Source organism: Cygnus olor, chromosome 15 (genome assembly GCF_009769625.2).
Source record: "Cygnus olor isolate bCygOlo1 chromosome 15, bCygOlo1.pri.v2, whole genome shotgun sequence".
Lineage (NCBI taxonomy): Eukaryota > Metazoa > Chordata > Aves > Anseriformes > Anatidae > Cygnus > Cygnus olor.
In genome coordinates this window covers 14,942,022-14,955,092 of record NC_049183.1, presented here as the reverse complement: position 1 = coordinate 14,955,092, position 13,071 = coordinate 14,942,022, and the positions used below count along the sequence as shown (strand labels likewise).

General features: G+C 69.6%; 1 protein-coding gene across 1 annotated transcript; it reads left to right on the top strand.

The window, feature by feature from the left end:
- The first annotated feature begins 343 nt into the window (after positions 1-343).
- SREBF1 (sterol regulatory element binding transcription factor 1) lies at positions 344-12,914 on the top strand. Its single transcript, XM_040574742.1, is given in 22 exon segments — positions 344-412; positions 415-463; positions 3,724-4,122; positions 4,300-4,436; positions 4,438-4,482; positions 4,575-4,715; positions 4,798-5,016; positions 5,093-5,207; positions 5,305-5,519; positions 5,995-6,199; positions 6,569-6,753; positions 7,333-7,512; positions 7,514-7,595; positions 7,720-7,886; positions 8,109-8,277; positions 8,364-8,472; positions 8,552-8,661; positions 8,753-8,885; positions 9,029-9,191; positions 9,473-9,658; positions 9,766-9,877; positions 10,097-12,914. Coding segments are annotated over 22 exon segments (3,399 nt in total). The 5' UTR covers positions 344-358; the 3' UTR covers positions 10,321-12,914.
- Positions 12,915-13,071: the final 157 nt, after the last annotated feature.

Here is a 13,071-nt window from a genome sequence, read left to right as displayed (position 1 = left end):
AACTTGGTGCCCAAGCATTGATCGATTTGGTGCCCAGGTACTGATCCGTTTGGTGCCCAGGGACTGATTCGGTGCCCAGGAACTCGCTGCCCAGGACCCCGGTGCCCGCTCCGGGGTGCCCGCTGCCACCGGGCAGAGGCGGGCACCCCGCGGGGGAGGGGGGGGGGGGGGGGCGTCCCGGGGCGGGGGGGGTGCCGCTGCCGGAGCCGTTCCCGGGGCCGTTCCCGGGGCCGCCCCTCGTCCCGCCCCCCCCGGCGGCTCCCGCCCCGCCCGGCCGCAGGTCCGGGCTCGGCGCGGCTCCGGCGCTCATGGTGCGAGCGGCCGCGGCCGGGCGGCGCCGCCGGTGCTGAGCTGCGGGATGAGCGCCCTCGCCTTCGACGACGGGAGCCTGGACGGGCTGGCCCCGGCCCGGGGCTGCCCGGGGGCAGCGACATCGACACGGCGCTGCTCAGCGACATCGACGGTGCGGGGGGCCCGGGGGCACCGGGATGGGGGGGGGGGGGGGGGGCGGCACCGGGACTGGGGGGGGGGGAGCGGGGGAACCGGGATTGGGGGATATGGGGGAACCGGACCTGGGGGTGGCACGGGGATGGGGGGGGCGTGGGGGAACCGGGGTGGGGGATATGGGGGCACCGGGATGGGGGGACGGCTGGGACCGGGGCTGCGCGCTCGGTGCGCGGCCGGGGCTCGGTGCAATACCGGGAAGCCACGCGTGGCCGTGGGGGGTGCGGTGCCCGGTGCTCGGTGCAATACCGGGGGCTCGGTGCACCGCCGGGAAGCCACGCGTGGCTGTGGGGGGTGCAATGCCCGGGGCTCGGTGCACCGCCGGGAAGCCACGCGTGGCCGTGGGGGGGGGTGCAACGCCGGGGCTCGGTGCAATACCGGAGAAGGGCGGGAGCGGGCTCGGTGCGACGCCGGGGGCTCGGTGCAACACCGGAGAACCGTAGCACAGCCCGGGGGGGGCCGCTCTCGGTGCCGGGGGTGGGGGGGAGGTTTGGGGCTTTTGGGGCTCGGAGTCGCTGCAGGGCTGCGTCGTCCTGGGGGGGGCCGTGCCCGGCCCGGGGGGCTCGGGTACCGGTTGTCCCTCCCCGTCCCGGGGGGGTCGGTGCCGGTGCAGGGGCAGCCCCGGCGCCCCCCCCGCCCGCAGCCTTGTGCCGCCGCCAGCCCCGCCCCGCGGTAGCGTCACCGCCGGGGTTACTCCCGGTCATTCCTCCTGGCTTCCCGGGGCGGGGGGGGGGGGCAGGGAAGGGTGGAAGGGGGGGGGAGAAGCGGCCCCGGGGCTCTGCGGAGCATCCCCGGGCCCGGAGCCCTCGGTACCGGGTCCTCTTGGTGGGGGAGGGCTGTGGGGTGGGGATTGTGCCAGCGGGACCTGCTCCCCAGCGCCGAGCTGTACCCGGTCCCATAAGTGTTCCCGTAACTGTACCCGTTCCCATAACCGTTCCCACACCCATACACGTTCCCATTCCCATTCCCAAAACCGTACCCAGAACCGTACCTGTTCCCATAACCGTTCCCATACCCGTACACATTCCCATACTCCTACCCCTACCCATAACTGTACCCGTACCCATACCTATACCCCTACCCGTTCCCATACCTGTGCACGTTCCTGTACCCGTTCCCATTCCCATTCCCATGCCTGTACCCCTACCCATACCCCTACCCGTACCCGTACCCGTTCCCACACCCGTCCCCATGCCCAGCACGCAGCCAGCCCAGCCCCAGCACCGAACAGGTTCCCCGGCCGGCAGCACGTGGCGCCCGTCCCGGCTGAGCTCACTGAGCGTCGGGGCCCCGAGGCATCCCCGGCACAGACCGGCCGAGCCGGTGGAGCACGCGGCGGGGTGGGGAGAGGGTGTGGGGCCGCCCGAGCCCCCCGGCACCCCGCGGCGCCCACGGGACGCTCTGGGAGGTCGGTGCCGGGAACCCCCTCTCCGGGGCCGTCGCGGTGTCCCCGTGCCGGCGCCGAACCCAACCGGGTGACCTTTAACCGGGTGGCAGCACCGGGGGAAGCGGTGCATCCTGCCGCCCGGCTCCCCGCGAGGACTTTGGCTGCGGGGTGTCGTGCCCCAGAGCCGCGCTGGCGTCCCCTCTGCCCTCCTTGGCCCCGAACCAGGGCTGACACGGTGTGCCAGGTCACCAGCGGGCAGCCACCGCCCGTGACACCCCGTTTTGTTTGGCCATGATCCCCAGGAAGCCGTGGGGAGCAGAGGGGTGGGGGTGTGGGGTGAAGGTGTCCCCCTGGGGGTGCTTCCCTGGCCCCACATACCCCATGGAGAGGGGCTGGGTGCGGGTCTCTTGAGCTGGGGGGTCTGAGGCTTAGAGCCCCCTGGAAAGACCCCCAGTGCAAATAGGGGCGCTGACTTCTTACAGGGGGCTGGAGCTGTGCAAAGCAGACCCCTCTCCTTGCGGGGCATCTCCTCCGTTGCCCGAAGCAGGCACGGGGATGCTGGGGCGCAGGGGGCTGCGAGGGGCGCCCCGCGTGCCGGGGATGGATGCAGGGGGGCGCGCGGCGAAGGAGTTAAGGGCGGCTGACCCCGAGTAACCGCGGCGGGTGCCGGCGGGGTGCCCGCGAGTTACCCGCCGGGCTCACCTTGGCGAGGCCGCGGGGCTGTCTGGGGGCGGCCGGCGGGCGCGCGGGCGGCGATTGGCGGAGTCGGCATCACCCCATCGCCGGCCCCGCTCCAGGCCTGGCGCAGGCGGCAAGCAGGGAGGGCCCCGCGGGGAGAGGAGGCGAGAAAATGGCTTGAAAATATCCCAGCCGCCTCGGCACGAGGCTGAGCGGAGGCCTCGGCCTCCGCCTGGAGACCCCCAGCTGCGCCCACCCCGCCGGCCGCACGGCGTGCGCGCTGGAAGGTACCCCCGGCATCGTCCTCCCCGCGGCCCCGGGGGGCTTCGCCGCGGCCCCTTCCCGCTGCGTGGGGTGCCCCGGGGCGTGGGGCGCCTCGGTGGGGGCGTCCTGGGGTCTGTGGGTGTGCGGGTGCCTCGGTGGGACCCCCCCCGTGGGTCATCCCGGTGGTGGCAGCTTTGGGGCGCCTCCGTGCGTTCAGCTGGGGGTGCCCAAGTGGGGGCACCCCGATGCGGGCATCCCCTGGGGGGCATTGGGGGGTGTGGCGATGTGGGGGTGCTGGGGCACGGCAGTGGGGGTGTCCTGGGTCTGTGCCCCCTGGTGAGGGGAGCAGACCCCCCAGATCAGTGCTGCTTAACCCTGTGCTTGCTGTGCTGCTCTGCTGGGGGGGAGAGCGGGGTGCACACGCTTGGCACTGGGGTGGGGGGGTCCGGGATGTGGCACCTCCCTGTCCCCACCCGAACCTGCTCCCTCCCCCCAATATGGGGGCTGCTGTGGGGGCTGTCGGGGTTCCTGGTGGGTGGCAAATGAATGAGGTGGTCTGTGCCCACCCCGAGCTGGGAAACGGGCTGAGATCAGCCCCGCTGCCCCCAGGCTGGGTTGGAAGCCTCTGAGCCTGGGGGGGGGGGCAGACCCCAGCCCCGCCATGTGGGTGCCGTGCCTCAGTTTCCCCACTGGCAGAGTGCCCGGGAGGAGCAGGGCATGGCGCTTCCCTGGGAATTTCTCTCTGGAGAGAGCCCCTGGCTGTGGGGACCCCTCCCCAAAGCACTGGGCAGGGCTGAGCGCTGTGGGGCTGGGGACCCCCCAAAGGCTTTGGGGACCCCTCGCAAGGTCCGGGACCACCGCTGACGGGGTGCGGGGGGGCTGTTTTGCAGACATGCTCCAGCTGATCAACACGCCAGACAATGACTTCTCGGGGCTGTTCGACTCTCCCTTTGGTGTCCCCGACAGCACCGTGCCCCCGGGGCTCCCACCCGCCCCGAGCACCCTCGGCACCTACCTGGGGCCCAGCAAGCCGCCCCCCGCCGCCCCCCCGGGCAATGTGTACCCGGGGCCCCCGGGGCTGGCAGCCTTCACCCCGCAGCCCCCTGCCCCTCTCCTGCCTGCCCCCGGCCCCCCAACAGCCCCGGGGGTGAAGGAGGAGCCGTCGGCCGTGCCCAGCAGCCAGCCCCAGCCCGGCGTGATGCTGGCCCCCCCCAGCTTCGTCCCCGCGTCCCCCGGCCAGTTCAGCCCCCAGCCCTTGGTGGGTTTCCAGAACCAGCACGGCTTCCCCGGTGAGGATTTGGGGGTGCATGGGGGGGTGTTATAGGGAGGAGGGGGGTCAGGGCTGCCTGATTCTGGGCAGGAGGCTCGGTGCGGGGGGTTCTGGCTGGGAGCTGGAGGGGGGTGCCCCCCAGTGAGGCTGTGGTGCTGGGGAGGTCCCGTAACGCCTCCCTCTGCTCCATGCCCAGCCGTGCAGCCCGGGGGGGCCGGGCAAAGCCCCCTGCCCACCCCACAGCCGGTCCAGCCCGTGGCGACGCTGCCCGGCCCCGTGCAGAGCGTGGCACCCCAGCAGCTCCTGGCCCCCGGGCCCCCCCCCTGCCGCCACCACCGCCACCCCCCAGCCCGTCTCGCCCCAGATTCAGCCGGTGCCGGTAAGCCCAGAACCGAGGATTGCGTATGTGGGGGGGTTGGGGGGTCTGGTGGCACCCCAGCCCCGCTGACCATCCCTCCACACACCCCCCAGGTGCTGCTGCAGCCCCATTTCATCAAGGCTGACTCCCTGCTGCTCACGGCCGTCAAGACGGACGCCGGCAGCGCCAAGACCTCCGGCATCGCCTCCCTGGCCACCAGCGCCGGCGGCACCGCGGCCCCGCTGCAGGTGCCGGTAGGTGCCCCCACGGGGGGCTGCGGGGTGGGCTGGGGACGCTCGGGGTCCCCCCCACCAATGCCTCCCTGCATCCCCGCAGGCGCTGGTGAGCGGAGGGACCATCCTGGCCACGGTGCCGCTGGTGGTGGACGCCGAGAAGCTGCCCATCAACCGGCTGGCGCCCAGCGGGAAGCCGGCGCTGGTGCAGAGCAAGGGGGAGAAGCGGACGGCGCACAACGCCATCGAGAAGCGCTACCGCTCCTCCATCAACGACAAGATCGTGGAGCTCAAGGACCTGGTGGTGGGCACCGAGGCCAAGGTGGGAGCCGTGCCGGGGCTGGGGTGGGGAGGGGGCTGCTTGCAGCGGGGCTGAGCCCTCCCTTGCCCTCCGTCAGCTCAACAAGTCGGCGATCCTGAGGAAGGCCATCGAGTACATCCGCTTCCTGCAGCAGAGCAACCAGAAGCTGAAGCAGGAGAACCTCAGCCTGAAGATGGCCGTGCAGAAGAGCAGTGAGTGCCGCGGGGTGGGCAGGTTCTGGCCGGGGTCCTTCCCCCCACCCCCCCCCACCCCCCCCAACCTGTCTCAGCCCTGCGCCGCTCCCCGCAGAGTCCCTCAAGGACCTGGTGGCCTCCTGCAGCAGTGGGGGGGCCAAGGCGGAGGCCCCCATGGAGGTGGTGAAGGCGGAGGTGATGGAGATGCTGACGCCGCCGCCCTCGGACGTGGGCTCGCCCTCCCGCGGCAGCCCCCTCTCGCTCAGCGGGGGCAGCAGCAACAGCAGCAGCGACTCGGAGCCCGACAGCCCCTTCTGCGACCACGGCAAGGTGCGGGGGTGTGCCGGGGATGGGGGTCCCCAGGGGGCCAGGAGCCAAGCGAGAGGGATGCTGGCGTGGGAGCCTGACCCTTCTCCCTTAGGGTGCTCCTTGCCCGATGTGGGGCTGGAGGGAGGGATTCAGGGGATGCAACGCCCTTGCTATGGACCCTGTGTGTGTGCCCAGCACCCCGTACCCCATATCCATGCCCTGTGCCCTATGCGTGTGCCTCATCATCATACTGCATGCCCATGCCCTGTATAATCCATGCCATGCCCATGTCCATACCCATACCCCACACCTATGACCTGTTATCCATACCCCATACTCCATGCCCGCTCTTCTGCCCCATCGCCATGCCCCGTGTCCGTATATCTGTGCCCGTATCCATGGCCTGAACCCCATGCTCTGTCCCCTATTCCCTGTGCCCCATGCTCTGTCCCCCTGTGCCCCATTCCCGAGGCTCACAGAGGCTCTGCCCACGCAGGTGAAGCAGGAGCGCCCGCTGCCCTCGCCCGGCAGCCAGGGCATGCTGGACCGCTCCCGCATGGCCCTCTGCGCCTTCGTCTTCCTCTGCCTCTCCTTCAACCCCTTGGCCTCCCTGCTGCGGGGCTCCAGCGCCCCGGCCCCTGTGGGGAGCCCGGGCACTGCGGGTCCTGGCAGGAGCATCATGGCCGAGTCCGGCACCGCGGGTAAGTGCTGGCACGGGGTGGAGGCCGTTGGGGTGGGGATGGGGTGGAGGCCGTTGCGATGGAGGCTGTTGGGATAGGGGTGGGCTGGATGCTGTGGCTGGGGTAAAGGCTTTGGATGGAGGCCGTTGGGGTGGGCCGGAGGCTGTTGGGGTGCAAGGTGTTGGGTTGGGGGTAAAGGCCATTGGGATGGAGGCCACTGGGGTGGGCACCATGGGGGTGGAGGCCGCTGGGGTGGACACCGTTGGGATGGAGGCCGCTGGGTTGTGCACCATGGGGGTGGAGGCCGCTGGGTTGTGCACCATGGGGATGGAGGCTGCTGGGGTGGTCCCCACGGGGGTGGAGGCCGCTGACCGCCGTCCCCGCGCGCAGAGGAGCCGTGGGGGTGGTCGCAGTGGCTGTGGCCCACGCTGGTGTTCTGGGGGCTGAACGTGGCGCTGGTGCTGGGGGCGGTGGTGCGGCTCTTCGTCTGCGGGGAGCCCGTCACCCCCCCGCACTCCGAGTCCTCTGTCCTCTTCTGGCGCCACCGCCGCCAGGCCGACCTCGACCTCGAACGGGTAAGCCCCTCCCACTGCCCCAAGCCCCGCCCACCACGGCCCCACCCACCATGGCCCCGCCCCCCCAGTGCTCCCCAGCCCTCTCCCCTGGCCCTGTCCCCACCCCCTCCCTGGGATTGCCCCGCCCACTTCCCAAATGCCACGCCCACTTCGTTGCTATTAGCCACGCCCACCCGCATTTGCTCCACCCATTTCGCCTGGTTTGGCCCCACCCACCCACATGGCCCCGCCCACTTAAGCCCACCCACACCCCCTTGTCGCCCACCTGCTCTGACCACGCCCCCTACCTCCTGACCACGCCCCCTTCCCCTGACCCCTCCCACCTCCCCTGACCCCACCCACATGTCATCATTGGCCCCGCCCCCTCATTAGCCACGCCCCCACCCTCCTTGGCCATGCCCCCCGCAGCTCCCCCGGCCTCCTCTCCTTGAGCCTCCACTCACCCCGCCCCCAAAATCCTGACCCCGCCCCCAAATCCTGACCCCGCCCCCGAATCCTGACCCCGCCCCCAGCCCCGCCCCTCTCCCTGGCCCCGCCCTCCCCGTGCTGATGCCCTGCGGGGGGGTGGGGTCCCCGCAGGGCGACTTCGCGCAGGGGGCTCAGCACCTGCGCACGGCGCTGGGGGCTCTGGGCCGCCCGCTGCCGGCCTCCCACGGGGACCTGGCGTGCAGCCTCCTCTGGACCCTGCTGCGCCACCTCCTGCAGCGCCTCTGGGTGGGCCGCTGGTTGGCCGCCCGCGCCGGGGGGCTGCGCCCGGACCCCCCCGCCCCGCGCCCACGTCCGCCAGAGCGCCCGCGACGCCGCCATGGCGTACCACCGCCTGCACCAGCTGCACCTCGCCGGTAGGCGCCGCGACACGGGGATGGGTCTTGGGGGGGGCACGGAGGGTTTTTTTTTTTGGGGGGGGGGAGGGGGTGTCACGCCGCCACCCGCTGACACCTTCCCGCCCGGCGGGGGTCCCCACAGGGAAGCAGGCTGGGGGGCACCTGCTGGCCATCAACCTGGCGCTCAGCGCCGTCAACCTGGCTGAGTGCGCCGGCGATGCCGTGTCCGTGGCCGCCCTGGCTGAGATCTACGTGGCGGCTGCCCTGCGGGTCAAGGCCAGCCTGCACCGCTGCTTCCACTTCTTGGCTGTGAGTTGGGGGGGACAAGGGGTGGGGGACGGCCCCATTTGCCTTCGGGGGGCTTGGTGGGGTGCCCGGTGGTGTGTCCATCCCCACCTGTGCCGTGGGACCTGGTGGCTCGATGCGGCCGCCTGTCCCCCCTGCTGCGGGGCTTGCTGTCGTGTCCCCCTCCAACGATGGCCCCTGGGGACCCCTTCTGTCCCCCACCCCAATCTTGTGCTCTCCCCGCAGCGCCCCTTCCTCTGCAGCGCCCGGCGCGTGGCCCTGTCCCACGGCGGGGCCGTGCCCCCGGCCATGCAGTGGCTCTGCCACCCCTTGGGCCACCGCTTCTTCGTGGACGGCGACTGGGCCGTCAAGGGCGTCCCGAGGGAGACCATCTACAGCTCCGCCGGCAACCCAGGTACCCCCTCAATCCCCGCCTGTACCCCCCCAGCCATTTTGGGGCTGCCGGAGGGCTGGGGGCTGACAGCCCCTCTCGTCCCGCAGTGGACCCGCTGGCGCAGGTGACCCAGCTCTTCCGCGAGCACCTCCTGGAGAAGGCGCTGTGCTGCGTGGCCATGCCTGAGCCCGGCCGCCCCGCGGCGCAGGGAGAGGGGTGAGTACTGGGTTGGGCACCCCTTCCCTCTGCTCACCGGGGTCCAGCCCCGCTCACCTCCCCTCTGCTGTCCCACCAGCCGCTTCTCGGACGCGCTGGAGTACCTCCAGCTGCTCAACGGCTGCTCCGACGCCAGCGGCGCGCCCGGCCCCGCGCCCTCCATCAGCTGCGGCTTGGCGGCGGTGACAGGTGAGGCCGGCGTCCCCCGGGGTGCTGCGTGGGGGCAGCGGGGCCGTGGGCTGGCGGACACCCCGCTCCCGTGTCCCTTTCTGCCCTGCAGGCACCGACCCCGTGTCCAAGTGGTGGGCGTCCGTCATCGGCGCCGTTATTCACTGGCTGCAGGGAGACGAGGAGGGGGCCGAGCGCCTCTACCCGCTGGTGGAGACCATGCCCCGGGTGCTGCAGGGCTCTGAGTGAGTGCTGGGGGTGCAGGGTGCCAGCTCTTCCCCCGTGTCCCCTTCTTTCTGGGGTCGGTGCAGCCCCTGTGCCTGCTGGAGGGGGCTCGGCCGTGCCCAGCGAGGGGTCCGCGGTGACCGTGCCCGCCGTCCCCACGCAGGAAGCCCCTTCCCCGCGCCGCGCTGCACTCCTTCAAGGCTGTCCGGGCCATGCTGAGCAAGCAGGACGGGAGCCAGGCCAGCCTGAACCACTGCGAGAAGGCCAGCAGCTGCCTGCGGGAGAGCCTGGAGCTCAGCAGCCCCCCCAAGTGCACCATCGACAAGGTGAGGCTGGGGGAGCCGGAGGGGCTGGGAGCGGGTTTTGGGGAGGGGGTTGCCGATATGCAGGAGGCGTCCCCGGCCCTCGCGGGGGTGCATTGTAGTTGCATTGCATGTGTCAGACTGGGAGTGCAATGCCCCTGCCATGCAGCCCGGCGGGGGTCCCGCGCAGCGCCGCCCGCCCACGGGGAGGGAGGGGGTGTCGGGGTGCGCCCCGTCCGTCTGTCCCGCTCACTGCCCCCCCGCTCCCCCTTGTGTCCCCCCCCCCACCCCCGCTCCCCCTGCAGGCGGTGCAGCTCCTGCTGTGCGACCTGCTCCTCGTCACCCGCACCAACCTGTGGCAGCAGCAGATGAGCGCCAGCCAGCAGCTCCGCGGCGCCTACCAGGCGTCCGCCCTGGAGCTCCGCGGCTTCCAGCAGGACCTCAGCAGCCTGCGGCGCCTGGCGCAGACCCTCCGGCCCGCCATGCGCAGGGTGAGCCCCCCCCCCGCCCCGGCTCCGGCCTCAGATAGCCCCGTGGAGACGTGCACGGTGCCCCCCAACCCTCCCCATCGTCCTCCTCCTCCTCCTCCTCCTCCCAGGTGTTCCTGCACGAAGCCACCGCCAGGCTGATGGCTCGCGCCAGCCCCACGCGGACCCACCAGCTGCTGGACCGCAGCCTGCGGAGGAGAGGGGTGCAGGGCAGCAAAACAGGTGGGTGAAGGTGTTGGGGAGCCCCCCCTGTGCTGGGTACCCCATGGGGACACCCCGCTGCTCGCCACCACCGTGTTTAGGGGGTACAGCATGGATAAGGGGAGCTTCTCCCCCAGTATTTTGGTGGTGGCATCCGCGCCGGGGTGCCCAAATAGCCTCGTAGCGGATCCGGAGAACCCAGGGGCTGGTGAGGGACTGATGCCCGCTCTGTCCCCGCAGCCGGCGAGCCCGAGAGCCACCCCACACCGCGGGAGCACGCCGAGGCCCTGCTGCTCGCCTGCTGCTACCTGCCCCCCAGCTTCCTCTCGGCCCCCGGGCAGCGCGTGGGGATGCTGGCCGAGGCCGCGCGCACGCTGGAGAAGCTGGGCGACCGCCGCACGCTGCACGACTGCCAGCAGATGATCATCAAGCTGGGCAGCGGCACCACGGTCACCTCGGGATAGCCGGGGACGGGGTGCCGGGGGTGGGGGGGGGGGGGGGTGTCACCCCAAAGCCCTCGCCCCGGGTAGGAGACCCCGCTGCAGGACGGGCTCAGGGTTTGGAGGCGCCGGGGAGGAGCGGCAGGGTGCCGTCCTTCGTCGCCGTCCCCAGTGGGTGCTCCCCGCGTGTCCCCAGGACGTGGGGACCTCTAGTGACGCTGTCACAGTATTGCATGGCACTGGGGGTGCTCGGCCACCCTCCTCCCGGTGCCCGCCACCCCCCCCCCCAAGCCCCCGCAGCACCCTGGCACAGGGCTGGGGCCCGTCCTCGCCCCCTTCCCCTGCGCGTCCCTGCCCGTCCCCCCTCCATGGTCCCCAAGCCCCGGGGGGGACACCCCAGCATTGTCCCCATCAGGGGAGGGCAGGAGGGGTTGCCCCGTGGTGGCAGCTATGGTGGCACCGTCTGTCTCCCAGGTGGTGCCCGTGGTAGGAAAGAGGGCCCCCCCCACCCCCCCAATCCCTCCCCAGCACTGACCAGTCCCCCCCAGTTTGGAGCTGCTGCAGCCGGTGCCAAGCACCAGCTCTGAGCGCTTTTGGAGAAGGGGAGGCTCCCCCGGGGTGGGGGGGGCTGGTGGGTGCCCCCAATCCCCTCGCTGCTCACACCTTGTACATAGCCCCCCCGCCACGCCCCAGCACCTCCCCCCCCCCCCCCTTTGCCACGCCTTTTTAAACGGTATTTTCATAGTTGGAGAGTTTTGTACAGACAATTAAAGCTGATTATTTATACCGCTGTGTGCTGGACTGGGGGTGTGGGGTCTGATAGTGCATGGGGGGGGGGGGGCAATCCGAGCCGGGCTGGGGCAAAAAGCCCCCCCCGGGCGGGTGGGCAGCCTGTAGGGGGGGGGGGTCTCGCTTTCCTTGCACAGGATGGGGCGGGGGACAAAGGGGACAGGGATGGGGACATCCCAAACCCACCCTTCCTCCCCTAACATGCATGGGGAGCACCGGAGCTGCTGTCCCCGATACCCCAAGGTCCCCCCCCCGCCCAAACCCCACAGCAAGACCTTTGGACCGGGGGGGCACCTGGGGACAAAGGGACACTCGGCCGGGTGCCCGCGGAGAAACACAGGCCACGAGCAGGGCGCCACGTACTTCCAAAACAATCGTTGTATCTTTATTGACGCTCTGAATGCAATGACCTGTTTTTTACTCTTAAGGAAAATAAACATCTTTTAGAAACAGCTTGTTACACACAATCTTCAGTGTGAAGCAATATACTAATAAGAACACTAGTCTTAACATTTACAGTCTTCATATATATTATATATATGTATATGTATACATATATATACACTATATAATGAGGCAATATATAATACACACGGTTTACCATTTTACAGTCATATGTACAAGATGTCACTAAAAATAGCCAGATTTCAGGCAACACTGCCAGGGACACGGACGATTTTTTTTTTTAATTTTTTTGTAATTCATTATTTTTATTAGTCTCTTTTCTCCCCCCTTTTTTTTTTTTTTTAATGTGTGTTTTTCGCTCCCGTGTCCGAGGCAGGTTGCTGAAACGACAGACATTTCTTGGCCAGCAAACCTTGAGGGCGAGGGCTGGGTGTGGGATGGAGGGGGCGCGACAGCCGGCTGGGGCATGGGGCTGGGGGTGTGGGGTCAGCGCTGCCCCCTTCCCGTGGGATGCTCGGCGCTGGGGGCAGCTCACGCCTCCCTTTTAGGACGGAGATTCGGGGTGAAGTCACCCTGGGCAGCCCCCTGAAGCAGCCTGGAGGAGAAGCAAAGTGGAGGAAGCCAAAGGAAGCCGGCGGCGAGGGGCAAGCCAGCGCCACGCGGAAGGAAGCAAGGGTCTCCTCCGTCCCTCCCCGCGGCGTCCCACGTCCCTGTGGGGTGGGCTGGGGCAGCCGAATCGCTGCCCACCCCAGTGGGGACCGGTGCTGCCGAGCGGGAGCTGCTGCTGGGCTGTTTGCACCCACCTGCACCAGGCTGAAAATCTGGGTTTGCACCCAGAGCCTCGGGGTTTGCACCCAGGACCATAGGGCTTGCTCCCAGAGCAATGGGGCTTGCACCAGAGCCATGGGGTTTGCACCCAGAGCTATGGGGTTTGCTCCCAGAGCCATGGGGTTTGCACCCAGAGCTTTGGGGCTTGCACCCAGAGCTTTGGGGTTTGAGCCCAAGTGCGAGGAGCAAAGCCCGTCCCCAGCGAGCAGAGCAGCCGAGGTCTCGGCGAGGCAGAGCAGAAGGAGGGTGGCCTTTTGGGGACCTGGCGGCCCCAACCCAGCAGCGCCAGCACCCCGCAGGGCAGGAGGAGGGCGGGTGCAAGCGGAGGGAGGAATCGGGGCTGGGGCAGCCCCGGTGGGGACACGGCCGCTGGCACAGGGCTGGCACAGCGCTGTCCCCGTCCTGGGGAAGCCGTGCCCGGCAGGGTGGGGAGAGGGCAGGCAGGAGATGGAAGAACGAAACGGAAAAAGCAAAGCGGTGTTTCAAACAGCAGGCCGTTGTTGTTTTCTTTTCCTTTTTTTTTTTTTGTCTTTTTTCTTTTTTTTTCCTTTTTTTTTTTCTTTTTTTTTTTTTCTTTTCTCCGTCGCGCACATATATACAGACAGACACCATGAGGTTTGCTGAAGGCAACATCTCAGATCAGATCAGTGTGAGATACGGAGACCCGGGACCCACGCAGGGTCCGGCGGCCCCGAAGTAAGACAACATCGCCGGGACCCCCTCGTACACGGCCCCCCCCCCGCCCCCTCCCCG